Source organism: Emydura macquarii, unplaced genomic scaffold (genome assembly GCF_026122565.2).
Source record: "Emydura macquarii macquarii isolate MOO-44397 ecotype Brisbane River unplaced genomic scaffold, CSIRO-AGI_Emac_v2 contig_3517, whole genome shotgun sequence".
Lineage (NCBI taxonomy): Eukaryota > Metazoa > Chordata > Testudines > Chelidae > Emydura > Emydura macquarii.
In genome coordinates this window covers 4,032,108-4,050,697 of record NW_027133654.1, presented here as the reverse complement: position 1 = coordinate 4,050,697, position 18,590 = coordinate 4,032,108, and the positions used below count along the sequence as shown (strand labels likewise).

Sequence of the window (18,590 nt, the reverse complement as noted above, 5' to 3'; positions counted from 1 at the left end):
AACTGGAGCAGTAAAGTGCAAATTGCTCCCTATCATTCTGGGAAATCACATAGCAATGCAATATGTGCAGCACTGCTCAGTGTTGTTTCAGTGAAGTTGGGTATTTTATATAAATACTACAAAAGCACCTTCATTTATGGCTCCTGGAGACCCAGAACATGGCAGATTGCCTTTCACTATAGCAGTCTGCTCCATTGTGAAAACTATTACACATAGCACAGAGGTAGTGGCAGCTGTGCTACTGGATAAAGCTGACAGACAAAGTACAAGTATGGAAGTAGTGAACAATGGGAATGCAGTCCTGAATCCTAGGAGAGGTAACTCATAACATTTGAGTCAAGTCAGGGGTGTACCAGAAGGAAAGTTCAACTGCCTTTGTACACATTCATATCCTACTCTGCTGTTATGTGCATGTAACAATGCTGCACTTACAACATCTGTGCTGTCTAGTTGCTCTGAAATCGTGTTAATTTGCTTCATTGATGGTAGAATTTGTGGTTATGTGGTTACCAAAACTTGAGTAACACAGTAAAATTAATAGGAATAATTCTGATGGCAGATTTTGCCTGAACACCAGGCAGCTTAATTCCCATGCGAACAGGTTCCCCTATATGACTCTTATCAATAAGATGATAATTTGACAGATTGTGAAAATGAGTCTTGGAATCACATTAAGAAACTTCAGGAAACCAGACACTCCAGGTACAAGGACTCCACTCTAGCACCAATATCTCCTATGAGTCAATATGTGGAGAGATAACAGGTGTAAAATCAACCTGCCTTGACTGGTTTCATTTAAAATTTTTTTTTGAGAGATGATCATTATGAGTAAGGGATTTAGTCTTGACCAGACTTTTTGTTCCGTTATTTTTTATTTCTTTAGAGCTCACCCCAAAAGCAAGCAAGCCCTGTCAACTGCTTGAGCCCCTCCTGCAGCCCAGCACAGCGTCCTTTTAGGTCTAAATATCTCTGAATGAGTTAACTCTAATTTGCACCTTTTGTCAGCTGCATACAGTGCACAGTAACCACAATGTGTTGGTTGGTTGGTTATGTTACAAACTACATTTTCCATAATGTCAAAGGCATAATTTTTAAAAAATAAGTGAGAATACCATACATCTCAATTCTAACAAGAGAGAGCTGAGTCTTTAACCACAATAGATGTGTTAACCAAGACTGAAGAAAAAATTAGTTTTAAGCTTTGTTAAATCTTACCCTAGCAAAAAGAAAGACAAATGCACCAGTTCCTCCAATCTCATGCAGGACGCCCTGAAAAGTTTTATATTCAACAGGCTGAAGCATTTTTAGGTGATAAGGATCCAATAAATTGCTCTGAACTTCTTTTGAACTGAAAGGTCTCTGAGAGGGCAGAGTTTTCACTTGACTTTTCAGTCTAATAACAGGTTCATAGATGGTGTAATGAGCTGGGCAGCAAGTAGTATATACAACAGCAAGACTTTCCTGAAACATAAAAGTTTAAGAAAATTCCAGATTCTAATCAGTTCTTACTTTGCCTTAAAAAAACACCCACACAGGATAAACTTGTGGTCTAGGAAATACAAAGCAGTAGTAGCTTCAAGAAACCTTTTTCTACTCTTCTCTCAATACACCTTTCTAGATATACATTTGAGTGGTTGAGACACAATGTGGTTCCTAGGCTTTAGTCAGGATATTTGGAAGACTGGTTTCTGAAAGCAGTCACAATTTGAGATTTCCATACCACCTTCCCCTCAAAACTTTTAGCACTATTATACATAAAAAAGGTTATTTGCTGGTGACAAATAAAGCCAGATATACTAAACATTAAGAAGTGATAGACAAGCTTCACTTCCATTTAAAAAATAAAATGAAAATATAGCTGCTCTAGTCAAGTGAAAGTTGTGCTATAGCACAACTTCAGCTTCAACTCTTTGTTCTCTGGTCTCCTAAATTGCTGACATACCGGCACTCTTATAAGGATGATGCCTAATACACAGAAAACAACTTCAGAAGGCTCATTATATTGTGAAAAAGTAATGAAATTAGAGCAAAAAATCACCTTCTATCACAAAGAGATAATTCACCCCTCAACTCCAGATAGTGCTAAATAGTACAGAAGAGGCTTACATGGGGTTATCATCATACTTCAGAAAGACACGCTATGCTTTTGTTTGAAAAATTACTAATTTTTTTTCCTGTGCAAGGCTTAAAAGTCAACACACCTCATCAGCAGACAGCAAAATATTCAGTGAAATATAGCTATTTGTAAATATTTTAGTCTTCCTTTACTGTAAAGCAAAATATATTAATGAATTACATCATTCTGGTTCATTAGGCATTCCACCTATCCTACTCTTCCATCTTCTCCCCCTGGAGCCCATTCATAAAATGTTTCCAATGCCTTCAAGTTTCATGTTCAGCCAGATACAAGTGAAAAAATACATAGTAGCAATTAACAGAACAGAAAATGAAGACAAAACAATGGGGCAAAAGAATCTTGATGAATGATGGAGAGTGCAAAAGCCATCCGCTACTTGTTAATAAGGTGCCCAACTCAACTTCCATTAAAATCAGTGGGACTCCTTTCTATTGAGTCCTCATTGAAGTCAATCAGGCCCCAAGGAAACACCCATTCTAGGAGAGCAGAGGGCCTCAAATGACAGAAAGTAAAACAGAAGCACAAATAAAAATCCTTGTGCAGCCCAAGATTTCTGTGCCCAGTGTAATTTAAGGCCCCAGTCTATTAATGCACTGCTAAGAGTTCAGGAGCAATGCTGTAACCTGGACTAGAAACTTACAATTAAAGATCCGATGTCCACTTCTTTCTTTTTCATGAAGAGTTCCTTAATTTGTTCACATTGCAGAATGTCTTTACTTATGTATTTGGAGTAATCGGTCAAGGTTTTGCCATATTTACAAGGCATTACAGAGGTAAAGTCTGGCCCACAGGAATATAGATAAAATGCTTCCTCTGGACCAATCTTTGCACCTAAAAACAGAAATAAAAATCTAAATGATCTATTTTCAAACTGTTTACAATAATTCATATGCAAGCAACACTGAATTCAGGGATCTCTTTACTATTTAGTAGAACCTGTATTTTTGTTGTAGTAAGTTAAAACATTTCCATTTAACTCATATTTACATACCTTAAATATTTTTAATATAAAGTTATACGGAAAACAATTTAAAAAGCAAAAAAATATATATAAGTACCATTAAAGAGAAGCAGGTTTCCCAGATCCCATTTCCCAGCCACTCGTAGCAGTTCTTCTTGGGATGATGTGCAGTGGCCAATCATACAAAATGTTTTATTGCTGTCAGATAAACTTGGTTTTTTTGGTACCGTGTAATCTAAACTAATCTCACATTTCCTAAAATATATAAAAAAGCAAAGTTTAAATATTCTTGAAAAACCTATCTAAAATAGTCTTTAATATACAGTAAATGTGATTAATATTAAAAATGAACATGATCCCAGAAAGTTAAATATTCACTGTCAAGATAAAAATATATATATTATATAATATTAAACCTTAGCTTCTTAAATTACTACAAAAGATTTAAGAATATATTTAACAATTTATACTATTTACTGTTTGCATTTCACTTGGTTTAGATCAGGGGTGGGGAACGTCCGGCCCACGGGCCGTGAATTATTTGGTCCGGCCCTGGCAGCGGCGGGGAATTCGGCGGCGGCGTGGTTTTGTGGCGAGGTTCCGTTGGGGGAGGGGGGCCGGCGGCGGGCAGCGATGACCGCTGCCGAAACCCTGCCGCCGTTTGCCTGTTTTCGCTCCCCGCCCCCCGCTCCCCACGCAACCCCAGTGCCGCCGATTTCCCCCCCGCCGCCGAATTCTCCCCCGCCGCCAGGGCCACGATCAGGCCCTTGACAGCAAAAAGGTTCCCCACCCCTGGTTTAGATAGTTGACAAGAAAGTGAAACTAACAGGTTTCTCTAGGTTCACTATTAGCACAATGCTGTTGTGCTTGATGGACAACAGAATAATGATGAAGTACTTAAAATTAACTCCACACCCTTGGCAAAAAGAACACTCTCACTAAAGCAGACAGCAGTTGTACACTGACAACTAACTCGTTAATCTGAAATTGGATTTGTAATTCTAAACTATATGGTGTAACTGGTAGAACAATTTTAACATCGTTATACCAGAATGAAGATTTCCCAAGTTATTTTGCCTGCTGAACAGATTCTAAAATAATTTTTATTTTAAAGAAGGAAGAATGCAGAATTCTTTTTGGTATATCCAAGTATTTTAGAAGGCAGCACACCAATCACTAAGTTAATACTTCAAACTAAGAGAATCTACATATCCTCCACAATCTACACTTTAAAAGCAGAAGATAGTTTTCAGACATTTAACACCTTCCTTCTCCTCTGCCCTCTGCAACTTATTCTCAAAAAATGAGTGGCCCCTCCTCCCAAAATATGCCTTCCTCCTCAGCAAGGTACCAAAACACAAACAATTCCTCTTTCCCCTCCACAGATCAACTGCCTTCTTGCCTTGGAGAGGATGCTAGCTACTAGCTCCACTAACCTGTAATGGCCTGACTACTCTGCTGGTTCCTGACTTGGTGGATCAGTACAAAGTTCATAGTGAGGGTAACTGATCACGTATGGGACATAGGGCTGAGGCTGAAGATGGATTCTGAAAGCAGATTAGAACTCACTATACAATGCCCCTCTTTTCCCACCTCAAGAACCGAATCTCAACACTGTCCCCTCTACGAACCGTGGCTCAGTGCCCTCTCTCTTCACCAGGAAGACCTTAAGGAATTAGTCTGTTTCCACTAGCTGGCTTGTTAAAGATTCAGTTACAGCTAGACTTTTCTGAAATGTACTTTACCTCTGACCGGAGACGTATAGTGACAGTTCTCCATGGATATTCTTCTTGCCTTCTGGCTGTTGCAAGTATGTTATTGCCAAATGCTGCCACTTGTCTATAAGGAAAACGTTCTCTGATGATTCAGCCTGTGCCAGCAGGCCAGCTTTCATCTCATCATTCGGATCCATACACATACTACAAAAATAGCAAAGGAAGAACAGGTAAAAAGCTATGGATATCTACTTTTATTTATATTTTAAAAATTGCATTTCTAACTGGGTCTAAGGTCAGTTTTATTCTGAAATATACCTTTTAACTTACATTAATAATATACTTTTTAAATATAGAGAGCTGTAATCTTGTGGACCGAGCACTTAAGAATGAGTCAGGAACTCTTGACATTGACTTTCCCCAAGCCATACAATCACTTAACATCTCTCTGCCTGAATTTCCCGAACTATTAAATAACACCCCTTTACTTCACTGTGGTGTTGTGAGAGTTACTTAACTAAGATTACGGCTACACTGATGGCGCCAAATTTCTCTGGATCAACTGAGCGGTCAGTGAAGACCCACTCAGTCGATCCAGAAATCGACGTACTAAGACCACCTTCACAAGTGGCGTAGCAGAAGAGGAGCAGAGAAGTCAACGGGAGTTATGTAAGTTTTTTGCGTAGCTTGCATAACTCCCGTTGACTGCCACCGAATCTCAGAGGGAAGTGTAGACAGGATCTAAAAAAGTTAATGAAGCACTTGGATACCTGTTCTAAAAATCCAGGGAATTATCCCATTACCTACTTTATGGGGGTAAATTATGTTTGTAAAACATCTTAGAAGATTAAACACACTATACAAATGCTAAATATTAAATTAGATCACCCATGGAATATAAGCAATTTGATAAAACAGCAGATATGATTGTTTAAAAATGAGGGACTACTGACTATTTACTATTTCAATTGTTCATGGTTTTAAAGTTTTGCTAGGGGAGAACCTCAGGGCAGTGGCCAGCCTAAGAGCTAGTCTACACTTAAACCTTACAGCATTGGCACAGTATTACAGTATTGGTACAGCTCTCCTGCCAACATAATGAAGCCACCTAAACAAGTGGCAGTAGTTATGTCAGCAAGAGAGTGTTTTTTTCACACCCTGAGCGACAAAAGCCAGCATAAGTGCTATTGTAGACAAGGCCTAAAATAAATCAATTAAAATCTCGGAAAATGTTATCTTACAACGAACTGACTGAATGTTGAAATCTTTATTAAATTCTTTCTAAAAGATGCAATACATACAGAATTAGTTGCAATATTTTTGCAACATAAAAGAAAGATCATACAAATAAAAACTGGGTGATTATTTATCCCCAAGGCCGCTTACAATGAAGTTGCATTTTGCCACAGTACCAGCAACACAACAAACATAGCATAAAAGAGACTATATCACAGATGTAAAACAACAGAGAAAGACTAATGACAGCACATCAATTCTTAAATGTTACTGGTAGCCTGTAAAACATGGTGGTTCTGGCATAGCACTTTACTTGTGTTTTCAGAGATGCAAATACCTTTATAGCAAATCATTTCTATTTAGAGGCCCCTTTAAAAGCTATGTCATTCTTAGAAAGTTACAGGACAACCCCACCATACTTGTGTAGGCCGAAAGCAATAGTTTGTATCTGAGACCAACAGCTATATAAGGCCTAACACATTGAAATCTAACAAGAAAGAGCAACAGATAGCTTAACATCCTGATGTTTATTCTGCTGTCACTTAGACATCTTAGCGTCTTGGGCTTCTAGAGCTATAACTGTGTCTATAAATGGGAAACATCCTGCTTTAACATTCTGTAACACCTTGGAGTGTTGTTCCTCAGAACTTATGTATGTTTGTTTGGGAACATTCTGAGGTCCTTTTGCTATAACATGTAAGTGTCTGATGCCTATCAAGAATGCATTTGTTGTGTAAATCAAGGAACATCCGTTGTAAATAGGCCTCTGTTAATGGCAGTGGAATTCATATTGATGGTTAATTTTACCCTGACATCTATTTTCTTTCTAAGATTGTAGTTTGTTTGATTATTAGAATGTAGTATTTGGTAGATATGTGATCCCAATTAGCTGTCATGTCTGCAACATCAAGAGTGATTAATAATCACATCAAACACAGAGGCAGCATGACATGGCAAAATCCATAGAGTACTATAAAAATGGAGTGAAGAAATGGAAACTTTGAGTTCGTTCTGCAAACATCCAAGAGCATCAGATTCATGACCGACAGAGCCCAGATCCACTTTTGTGTTCAGTCCAGCTGGCCAGAGGGACTGGCTCAAGCAACTCAAAGGCTGGTGAATATATTCTGCCTGCAGAATTGTGTGTGCCAGAGGGTGAAGGTGGGGGGAGGGCAATTGCTCATAAAATCTTTGTATTCACAATAAATGCAGCATATTGCCTTGTCCCCCTGAATAAGATTCTGTTGTTTATTTCATTTATAACACTGGTGCCACCTTCAATATAAGGCTGTGTGAAATTATCACAACTAAAAATGTATTTACATATACACAAAGCCAAATGTAAGAAAAAAATGGCATCTGAAGCAAATACTTTTGTTTCCTATGACTCAACAAAGAGAGCAGAAACAGCCACAGCTCCAAGAGCCAGCCCTGCATTAGCAGGTATCCCAGTCATGGGGAGTTCAATTTTCATATTTAGATGCAAGATTCCACATTTGGATGCTCAAATGAGCATATATTTTAATGTATGTAGCTTTGCTTTGACACTCACCAGCACAGTATCCAAGAACCTCAAACAGTCAGTTTAGCCCCACAATATCCCTGAGGTAGGTAAGTATTAAACTCATCTGTGAAAAGAGGATAAGCAACTAGCCCAAAGTTTTGCAGAAAATCTGTAGCAGAACCAGGAACAGAAGCCAGATTTCCCAATTTCCAGTGCAGTCTCCTAACTAGAAGACCCTCCTCCTCTTTAAAAGGCACCTAACATTGTTATTTGGGTGACTACAGAAGGTGCCAGTCTTGGACCTTGTCTACACTAGGATCCAAGGGTAAAACAATTCAGCCATAATCACCATTTCCATCTCATTCTTCCATTCCATTTTGAGAAGCCTTTCATCTTAATTCCTCTCTTCCTCAGTCATAACACCTCCTATGCTTGGAACATCCTCCCTCTTCTTATGCATCAATTGCTTTTCTCTTCTTCCATTCACCTATCCAAGCAACTTCCCTCCTTCCTTCTTAATCCCTTCAATCCTGATCTGCAGTCCTTTATTAGCTCTTATTTGTCTTAAGTCTTTTACAACTTGCTCTGCACAGGGATAGGTTTGTGCCTATGTAAAACAAGATGAAAGACTGGAGCCTGTATGCAGGGAATGTTTCTTTAGGTTTGTAAAGCACCATGTAAATTTATGGCATGATGTCAATGATCTTTCTGTTGTAAGCAAGCAGTAAATCTATAGCCCTTACATATCCTTAGCTTTGTATTCTACCCTGGGGCTAACTGTGTGCTACTCCAAGTCAATTGGAAAATGATGACACACATTATAGAATTTACAAATGAATTCTTCGTACTTTTGGGAAGAAATATACAGTACCGAAATATGAAAGCTCCAGTGTTCAAATCAGCCCAGACTTGTATCATCAGTGCTTTGGAACCCAAAGAAATTATATGAATGCAGCCACCTTCAACAAGTTTGTCTCCCAAGTTAAGGTACTCCATTTGTACAGATTTCCTTTCTTCTAGAAAAGTAAACAGATGTTAAATAAAATAGCATATATAGCATTTATAATTAACCGTACCATGACTACAATAACATCTGTTTTACAGTCCACAAAATGCAAAAAAGTAGCTTAGATATAAGACACTTTTTTAAAAAGTGAATTGACTAGTATAAACACTATGTTATAGTCTCATCGTTGGAGCCCGAGGTCTTTCTTGGTTACGTTTACATAGTACTTTCTAGAAGGGATCTTCACTGGCATGCATTTACATTTTCCACTTTAGTTTGGGGGAGGGGGAGAGAAGGGGAACCTCTGGAGGCAATAAACCTGCCTGTTCTTTGAATCAGCATCTTTACACTGAAACAGCTGTGCAGCTAATATAATTGTACAGGCACAATTCACTTGGATTTTAGGCCCTGACCCAGCAAAGCACTTAAGCACATGAGGAATTCCACTGAAGTCAAGGGAACTGCTTGTGTGCTTATAGTTAATTATGTTTAAGGGCTTTGTTGGCCAGGAGCCTTAGTGTGCACCAATAAATACTTAAAATGTTGTCTGGACAGAATTTGTTAAATATTTTCCCTTTACCATTAAGCAAAGGCACAAGTCCTCAATTAGGAACAAACATGCTAAGTTTTGGATTTCAGCCTTTTTTCTGTACCCTTGGGTAAGAGTTTGTGTTTAGAAGTTTAAAATGGGAAAAGTATTTTTCCCCTCACTCACTACAGTCAAAGAAATTCTGCTCAAAATTAATAAAATAAAATAAAATAAAATTTAAGAGATAAATTTTAGGTAAAGACCAAATACAGAACAAAGTCTGTCCAGATACTGAAGTTTTTGAAAAGCTGTAGAAGTATGCGAAAGCAAAAGGTTTCAGGCTTTATCCTGTTTGCAGCAACAGTCCTTTCCTCAAATATGTAGCCCCATTTAATTCAGAGAAATTACTTGCTTGAATAAGAGTCTGAAACTATTTTGTAACCCTAATTATAATCAGCATTACCAGCTCCCATTTAAAAACAAAACAAAAAAACTATACAACTTCATCAACTTTTCAATTAAAGGACCAAAATGAACTCAAGAGACAAAAGCAGACTTCTCTAGAGAACCTCCAACTGAAAGTTAGAATACTTTCATTTCCTTGATATAGGCTATGATGGCACTACAAACATCTTACTATCCTCTGGCTCCTAATTCGGCAAGAACACCAGTCAGTAGTGCTGAGGGAGCTAGTAAGTCAAAGCGGGGCAAACAATCTGTGCTATTTCTGAAATTACTAATACCTTTTCTTATCGACACGGTCTAGGTAACTTAAAAGTTTAACAGTTTAAATATTTTCATTTTTTTCCACATTAATGTTGAAAGTGGGAGTTCATTTTAACACGCCTTTACATGTTCCAAAAAATACAAGGCCAAGTTCATTCTTGGGTGCCATACATTAACTGTAATAGGACAGAGCAGCTAATGTTGAGTTATAGCTTTCTCTTCAGTTCAGACCTAGTATTGTCCATGTCTACTAGAAATATCTGAAATCCCACAGATATACAATTTGAGTAAACTAAATATTTGTGAGAAAATATCATGACTTACCAATGCCATCAAAACTGCTCTCTCGCACAATTAGTGGTTTGCTTCTTTTCTTCATCTTCTTCCCTTTTTCTGTGGGACTTTCTGTTTCTTGAACACATTCCACATGAAACCACAATGAGACACTGAAGCCCTCAGACATATGCGGCCAACAGTTTTGTCCCACCAAAGGCAAGTGGATTGGGGCTACATGCCAAGAAGAAAGAAGCTGGTGAGTCAAATACTCACCATCTGCTTCCTTCTTATTTTGGGGAAACTTTGCTCTTTTCAATTGTCCTATGGTTTTGCTGTTGAGTGCACTAGTAGGTTTTTGTGAAGAACTGCTATTTAAATTTGGGCTCTGCAGCAAAGGGAAGGAGAGATATTGTAACGGGCTCATATAAATATTCGTCTCCACAATCTTCAAGATACCTTTAAGTAGTATCTCCTAAGAGAAACAAACCAGAAAAATAACCACAATCAAATTGCGTTAACACCATATGGCCAACTGCTACTGCATAATACATAGCTAACATAAAAAGAAACCTCTTCATTTAAACTCAGATCCACATTTTCAGAAGTGAGCTCTGATTTGCATGCCCAATTTAAGACAATTTAGCTTAATTTAGAGGTGCTGAGCACTAATTTCAAAAGGAGTTGTAGGCACCCACCATTTCTGAAGATTACGGCCAAAATTTCTCAAGTTAGGCACCCAAAAAATCTCAGACTATTTTTTGGCCTCCATGTTTTCATGCTTTGTTGGTTACTATTTAAATAAAATGCCTATATCATAAAGTTATTCTTCCAACATGGAACAGAATGAATGGAAGGATGTCCAAAGTCTCCTGCATAAACCTACTGATAAAAAATACAGTTCAGCAAGATGCCCACAACAAGCAGTAGGCTCAAATATTGTTTAGTTAACTGAAGAAAATGTTTCCTGTTCAGAAAATAATGATAATTCCTTGGAAACTGGGAGGCTTTTTGCCTATGACACAATTATTAACAGGAAGGACCTTCAATATATGTATAATCCCTCCTCTCACTATCCATCTCCCCATGCCAAAGCCCAGTCTCCTCAAAAGTCCTCTACTTTTCCTTGCACCTGAAGAATGAATGCTCAAGTGCTTCCATCAAAAAAAAAAAAAAAATTTATATTTATAACTCATCTTCCTTTCCCTCCTACTTCTTCCCCCACATTTTATTGTGCCAAGCAAAATGAATCTCTTTGTCTTTTAACTAGTGTTTAACCAGAGTTAAGTGGCACAGTTATAATGTTACTGGTTAGAATGTACATAACATGTTCCAAGTCCTTAGTATTACCTGCAATATTACCTGTCAATTTCTTTAGCCTCACTCTTTGCTGCATGAAGGAATTTTCTGATCTGTAGCATACTTACTGTACAAGGTGTTTCCTCTAAAAATATCCTCAAGAGAAGCGTTAACTCTTCTGCACACGTCCTCGAGCTCATCAAAGATACCAGAAGCTCTACCAGCATTATCTGGCATGCTATATAGATAATAAAAAGATATAAAAATTTGCTTAAATAAAAAGCATTTTTCATACAATGCCATAGTATATTATTGCCATAACTTGCTTGGGGAAAACATTAAGATGAGACAGAATAAACTGACTGAAAACATTGGAACTAACATTTTTGTGAAGTGTCCTCCATTAAGGATCTCAAGTTCAGAATATTAATGAATATAGCCTCACATCCCTCACATGGGGCAGGTATTATTTCTGGTTGCTAAAATGAGACCACCACACAGAGGAGTTAAGAATCTCACCCAACGTCACACAGCAAATCTGTGAGAGATATGGAACAGAATGCACAAGGACCATAGTTCACTACACATTCAAGGATAAAAATGTTTCTAGGCAAATGGGATATTACTTATGTGCAGTATATTAAGTAATATTCACAAATAAATGCCTAAAAAGAGACCATGCCAAATTCTGAGCCTTAAGTTTTATATACAATCAGATGGAGTCGTATCATTCTACCACCTCTACGACAAAAATCAGACATAATGAATACAAATAATCTCATCTACCTCATTTACTATATTAGAATAGGCACTTCTGGTAAGAATTTTTTTTTTTTTTAAATTTAAGGAAAAAGGGAAATCGGAGGTGCCTGTTAGCAAGACACAAACCCTGTCACTTCTAGGGAGAGTTAATAGCAACCAGAAAATCATTAGTACCAGACATTTATTCAGTTGTTTAAATTATGTGCAGTACAGGAAAGCTGGCTGATCGCAGTCCACAATGGCACACACTATAATTAAATCCTATGGAAATCTTAGGTAAGAAATCACAGATGCTTGGGAATAGAGACACTCTCACACAAAAGGTATCCCTACATAAATGGCCTATTCTCAGGAGGCTTGCACTGCCATGGCTGTACTTCTTGAGGACTTGACCCTCAAATATCAAGCTGAAATTTCCTGCAAATGCTAATTTCACTTTTAAAAATTTAAAAGCAAATAAAAAATTGATTCTAAAATATAGAAATAATAAGGTAATTTTTCTGTTGAAAAAGCTACATTGTCATCTGCAAAATAGAAACACTAACACCAACCTCTTAGGTCCAGGTTTTCAGCCAGCCTGTCAAGTCTGCAGGCACACCTGCTGCTTGGCATTATACAGACTCCAATCACTCCCCCACCCAAAAAACTAAAGCCAAAAAAACCCAACATATTTTTGCACAAAAAAGAGTAAAATACAAGTGTACTTGGATTGTACATGTAAGTGTGGATATTTGCACGTGGCAATGAATGTGCTTGCCAATTTTGCATGTTCATTAATAGCTGTGAGTTAAAAGTTTGAGCATATATACTTGTCACTGTATAACATATACATTAATATAATTTCAGTATTTAAAAAAAAAAAAAAAAAAAAAAAAAAAGAATTAAAACCCACCATGAAAACTGGAGTCCGTCTGTGTCAAGATGCTTAGGAAACCTCCCAAAAGACTTTTTACAGCTCCCTGCAAAGGAAAATGTTACAGTTAGCTATCTGAATAATTCACATCAGTTTGAAGAGCAAAACTCCACAGAATTTGTTTTAAGTATTATTCCATCATATCCATGACTGATTTTGTCAAATAAGGAGTTTCCAGTAATTTAACCATGATTTTTAGTATTTGTTCTATCAAAGAACTATTGAACTTGTGATTATGAGACAGCCTTTGGGATCAAGGTAACTAAGAGACCAAAAGCACCATTTGTTGAGCTACTGCTAGTCTGGTAATTACTCGAGAACTCATTGTTCTTACAGGCTGCATTGCAGGAACCTATGCCATCTTTTCTGCATCACCACGAATTTATTAAGTGCTGTACAGTAATGTACTGTACAGATGTAAGCGAGTTACACATTCAGGTCAAGTAAAGATGAAACAGTGTTTTAAAATTTAAAGCAAACTCACTTTCACTACTAGTAAAAAAAAATGGCATCCTTCATAACCCAGTCTCCAAAACAACTTTTGTTCATAAATCACTAAACTGGTACAACAGATCCATATTCCTTTTCTTCTTTCTAAAGTCAACATTGTGCTAGATTTGGAAAAAGTTTTCTTGCCTCTTTTTAAAAAGAAAACAAATCATATATATTTTCCTGGGGTTTTGAGTCTTCAGAAAGAGGGTCTATTTAAATGCAGCCTTTGAGAGAAAAGAAAGTGACTAATAAATAAACATACAATCAATCAACCACCTTCTTTCCTCACAGAGTCATAGCATGATTTGGGTTTCTAAGACAATCTCCTAAAGTTTTATTTATATTTTAAATACATTAAATTGTATTAAAAATATAGCCTTTTCACCTTTTTAATGTAATAAAAAAGCCCCAAATATAGGCAACATTATATGAACAGACCAGACCACTAGATGAATTATTAACTTAGTCATAAAAATACCATGGAAAGTCAGTAGAGATAAAACTACCACCACAAGAATTACATGACTATCATTTATCAAGGAAATTGTTTTTATTTTTACAAAAAAAAATAAAAATTAAAAAAAAAATAAAAAGCATGTTAAAGAAATCTGTTTAAAAACAAAAACAAAAAAACCTAATGATTTCACAAAATCTCACCCCGAATCAGAATAATCAGATATTCTAGGTCTTTATTCTCAGTTTGGCTGAACACTGCACAGAAACTGAACCCCAAAGAATTCTGGGAGGTAATTATAATTATTAACTAAATTACTATAGCTCTTAGACTAGAGGCTGCACCTGTGCTTGGTACTGCACCTAGTAAGACAATCCCTGTCCCCCAAAAATGTTTCATATAAATAGATAAGATGGACAAAGTGTTGCAGGGGAAATAGGAACAGAGAGGTGCAGTGAGTTACCTCCTCACACAGCAGGTCAGCAGCCAAACCAAGAATAATACACAAATCTCATTGACTCTTAGAACCCCATTCACTAAACCACACTGCTTCTGCATAATACACTGCAATTCCATCTCAGGCCAATGATCAACCAGAGATTGCCCTAAGGCACTTCACCAGGAATCAAGGGCTTTCATAAAAGGAAGATAGGACTATTAACAGGTTGTGGATAAAAGATGAAGCAAGTAACTGCGCCCCACCACACAGAAAGTTATTTAGTATTTGAGAAATATGGTTTGTTTTTGAGATTGTGGCTGTCTGCCTCCGGTTTATCTGTAAAGGAAGGTTTACGGAGGGATGCAGGGCAGCCAAACGCATTACAGTAAAGTTTGGAAAAACAACTTGAATCCATACTACACTCAAATTTGGTGCTCAGACAGTGGAGATTTCTTGATACAAAGGGCATCAGTTGGACCAGTTCCAAATCACAGGTGCCCAGGTAGTTAAGGCTTTTAATTTCAACGGTAAAACATATCTAATATTTTATTCTAAAGATTCAATTTTCATATAATCAAAATGATTACATGAATGACAGATTTAATGTAAGATTTTTGTACTTTGCCATGTTTCCCTCCTCCATGGAGATGTATCTAAAAGAATTTGTTATTAGTATTCCTCTGACACAGAAGGCTAAATAAAAATTTCCTCTGAATTTCCTATTTTAAATTCAAATTTGCCTTCTAAATTGCCCAGAATAAAAAAATGACACAGTTCTTCCACAAATAACTCGGGCATGCTAGTTGCTAAAAGAAACCTTATGTGGGAGTAAAATAAAAGCACAAAATGCTTCAAAATTTTTTGAGTGCACAAGACTTTCAGGAGATCACAGGTATGTATTCATAGAGTGCAAATGGTCACCTTCCATATGTGGTGTACAGGTTTGTCTTTGTCAGTCTCTATTTAATTGGATCATGCACAAGGATTACTTTAGCAAAGGGACAGTAATGATTCCTGTGGGCTGTATGGTGCTAGTAAAAGAATTGGAGGGTGGAGAGGGAAAAACAGGTAGCCAGAATGGAAGATGGAGAGTTACTGCTCCTGGATACACAAATGTTTGGCCTTATAAAGAGACAAGGTGGGTGAAGTAATATTTATTGGACTAACTTCTTTTGGTGGGAGAGAGAAGCTTTCAAATGACACAGAGCTGAAGAAGAGTTCTATATAGCTCAAAAACTCATCTCTTTCACCAACAGAAACTGGTCCAATAAGTCTCTCTGATATTCCGGGATCAACACAGCTACAACACTGGCCTTATGCTGTAATAATTTTTTTTTTTAAATATGCTGGTCAGCTGCAAAGCCACTATCCTCAGCAACAAAACAAACAGCCATAGGAATAACAAGGCTTTGCAAAACTAACCTTAAAAAAACAGATAGGTAAAACAGCTTTCAGTACATCATTTAAAATATACTGTCTGAAAACTTAACACTATATATCACTAATTTGTAACTTCTGTCATATAAAAATATTTCAGTTTATATTAAATATTCCAGTATGAAATAACAGAGGATGCAAGAGTATATACTAGAATATTTTCATTGTTCTCTTGCATTATATTTTCATCAACTTCCTAATTAGCATGCTATACAAGTTCTGTTTTGTTAATTATATTCATCTTCTACCTGTTGCATAAGGAAAGTGGCATTTTTCTCCTTCTGCCTGATGACTTTCAAGAAGCTCTGGAAAACATGGGCAAGTACATCGAGGCTTGGGTTGCCAGCAGACAGCAAGTTTAATTCTAGCATACAGATTTCAGGGTATATTAATTCTCCTTGATTTATGTTTTCAATTAGGTCACTGGAGTAACTGGAAGGGCTAGTGCATCCTGCTTCTCTTTTAGTGTCTGCTCCTGAAACAAAAATAAATTTGTTGATTGTTTGTGGGTTTTTTGGTTTAGTTAGGTATTGTTAGATTTGGTTTTAAGATTACTACTACTAAAACTTTAAAGCAAAGACAGCTTGCCACAGATAAATCCACCACTTGCAATTGTTTATTAGACATCTATGCTACACAGAGTTACACTATACACAGCAACGCTGACAGGCCAAACTGAAATTTCAACTCCAACTCAATTACAATTAATTCACACTTTAGATTAAATTGTTATAAAAATGCAATATTTACATTGCTATGCTTAATTTGAAAAAATCAATCTTGTAACAAGAAAATAGAATAATGGATGTCCATGTTATCAGAAAAGTTAGTATACAAACAAAAACATTAAGATCAGACTAAGAAATATTTTACAAAGAAGATAACTGTAAAAAATTGAGCATGGATTTATAAAAAGCCATTACTTACTTATGACCCTAACTGGAGAAGAAACTGCTTTTAGATCACAATCAATAACATACTTCAGTGAGAATGACTCAACAGTACTTCAGAGAAAATTTGACAGAAGCAAAAATCAATGCAGAAAACATTTCCCCATAACATTTAGATAAAATAGATGTGAACTGTTACCTTCTCCTACAATACAAGTTGTTTCATACTACAAAAATAAGCTAAACTGAAAATTTGTTAAGGCCTCTGCAATCCATTCTACTTTTGAATGTTGGGGAAAAGCCCAGTACTTCACATGAATCATATGGTAAAAGCTAGTCTATAAAATAGTCAAAGATGATTTTGCCTAATGCTTGTGCAAACTTTGCATTTACCTTCATCCTTGCTTTCACTGTCATCCGGGTTACTTTCACTATCTGCTTCATAGCCTTCCTCTTCAGCAAAGAGTTTAAAACTACAGCGCTGTGATTCTTCAGCTTCTTCAGAAAGGTCTTCAGATTGGCACACAGACTCCTTTTCAGTATGATGTATCTGGGACATCCATATTTTAAAAACAAACTTTTAAGCAACATTTTCATGTATAGAGCACCTTTCATTCAAAAACTCAAGTGCTGTGGGATCTTCCAGATAAGAATTCCCTCTGTTCATGAAAGTGGAGGGAAAAGCATAGCCCATAACACCTACTGGGAAATACTGTTTCTACGAATAAGAGTCAAAACTTCACTTGGAAAAAAATAAAAGGGGTTGGGGGGTATTTTTAAAAGCAAAAATATAGGCTGATGTTTTTTATGATGAATGACAAAACTGAAAATTTATATTAAAAAAACAAACAGGAAAAAGGATTCTGCCAAAGGGCCCATGTTCTTAATGCTGCCAGAAAGTTGAATCTGTAACAGTTAAAACATTGGCTGCTGGGGGGGAAGGAGGAGGAGGAGGAGAGGGGAGAATGAATCAGAAAATCTGATTTCCAGTCCAACACAAACCAACTGTGACCCTGAGCAAGTACCTTGATTTCTTTTCTCCTCCATCTCCCCATCTGTAAAATGGAGATGATAATTCATACCTTGTAAAGGGTCTTCTGAACATTAGGACTGAAGCATCAGGGTCAATCAGCATCCCACACTGAAGAGCTCCCTTGAAAATTGCTTTCTTTTTATTTTTCCCCTTCCTTTCCTTTTATTTATTTTTTTTTGGGGGGGGTGGAGGGGGGGCGCGGGAGAAGGAGGGGCGCGGTAATTAATCCTTGTAGAGAGTGAAAAGTGACCAGAAACATAAGCTTCAGATCTATTCTCCCTGAATCAATTCTATAATATATACTTAACTTGCTTGTTTTTCCCTGTGTGTGTAAGCTCTTTTATTTATAATCTAAACAGTGAATAAAACAGGCATCCACTAACTTCAATGGTGTTTACATGCATCAAGGAAGAATGATTCCCTAAAAACATTAATTGTAAACAAGCCTGTTCATATGCCCTCTGATAATGTGACAATGTATGCCTGTTTATTTACAATAAGTAGCACTTACAGGCCTGATCCAGAAAAATCTTTACACATGCGAGTAATCCCCTCAAACCACATTATGTGTGTTTAGTCACAGTGTTAATATTGTTGCTTACCATCTCAGTTTTCTCTTCAGAATGATCCAGATCAGCAGAATAATTTCCCAATGCAACTCGAAGCAGTGAATCAAACAGAGGTTTTGCTAAGTCGGTTTCAATTGCTCTTGACTGAGCAAGCTGGTCCCGCATTTCAAGTAATATATCTTCCAGACACACATTCTATATGAAGAAAACAAACA

The 18,590-nt window shown here is 36.9% G+C and overlaps 1 protein-coding gene across 6 annotated transcripts in view; it reads right to left on the bottom strand.

The window, feature by feature from the left end:
• The window catches only part of LYST (lysosomal trafficking regulator), a 164,146-nt gene that overhangs the window by 91,545 nt on the left and 54,011 nt on the right, over positions 1-18,590 (bottom strand). For 5 of the 6 annotated variants that reach the window (XM_067535985.1, XM_067535988.1, XM_067535989.1 and 2 more), the window contains exons 7-17: positions 18,409-18,570; positions 17,167-17,323; positions 16,132-16,358; positions 13,041-13,107; positions 11,515-11,624; positions 10,139-10,562; positions 8,425-8,569; positions 4,844-5,017; positions 3,196-3,353; positions 2,778-2,968; positions 1,216-1,461 (exon numbers count right to left, since the gene is read on the bottom strand). In XM_067535985.1, the coding sequence (XP_067392086.1) occupies positions 1,216-1,461; positions 2,778-2,968; positions 3,196-3,353; positions 4,844-5,017; positions 8,425-8,569; positions 10,139-10,562; positions 11,515-11,624; positions 13,041-13,107; positions 16,132-16,358; positions 17,167-17,323; positions 18,409-18,570 (2,061 nt within the window). The remainder of the gene's footprint in view (positions 1-1,215; positions 1,462-2,777; positions 2,969-3,195; positions 3,354-4,843; positions 5,018-8,424; positions 8,570-10,138; positions 10,563-11,514; positions 11,625-13,040; positions 13,108-16,131; positions 16,359-17,166; positions 17,324-18,408; positions 18,571-18,590) is intronic. The other variant, XM_067535987.1, reaches the window with a different exon arrangement.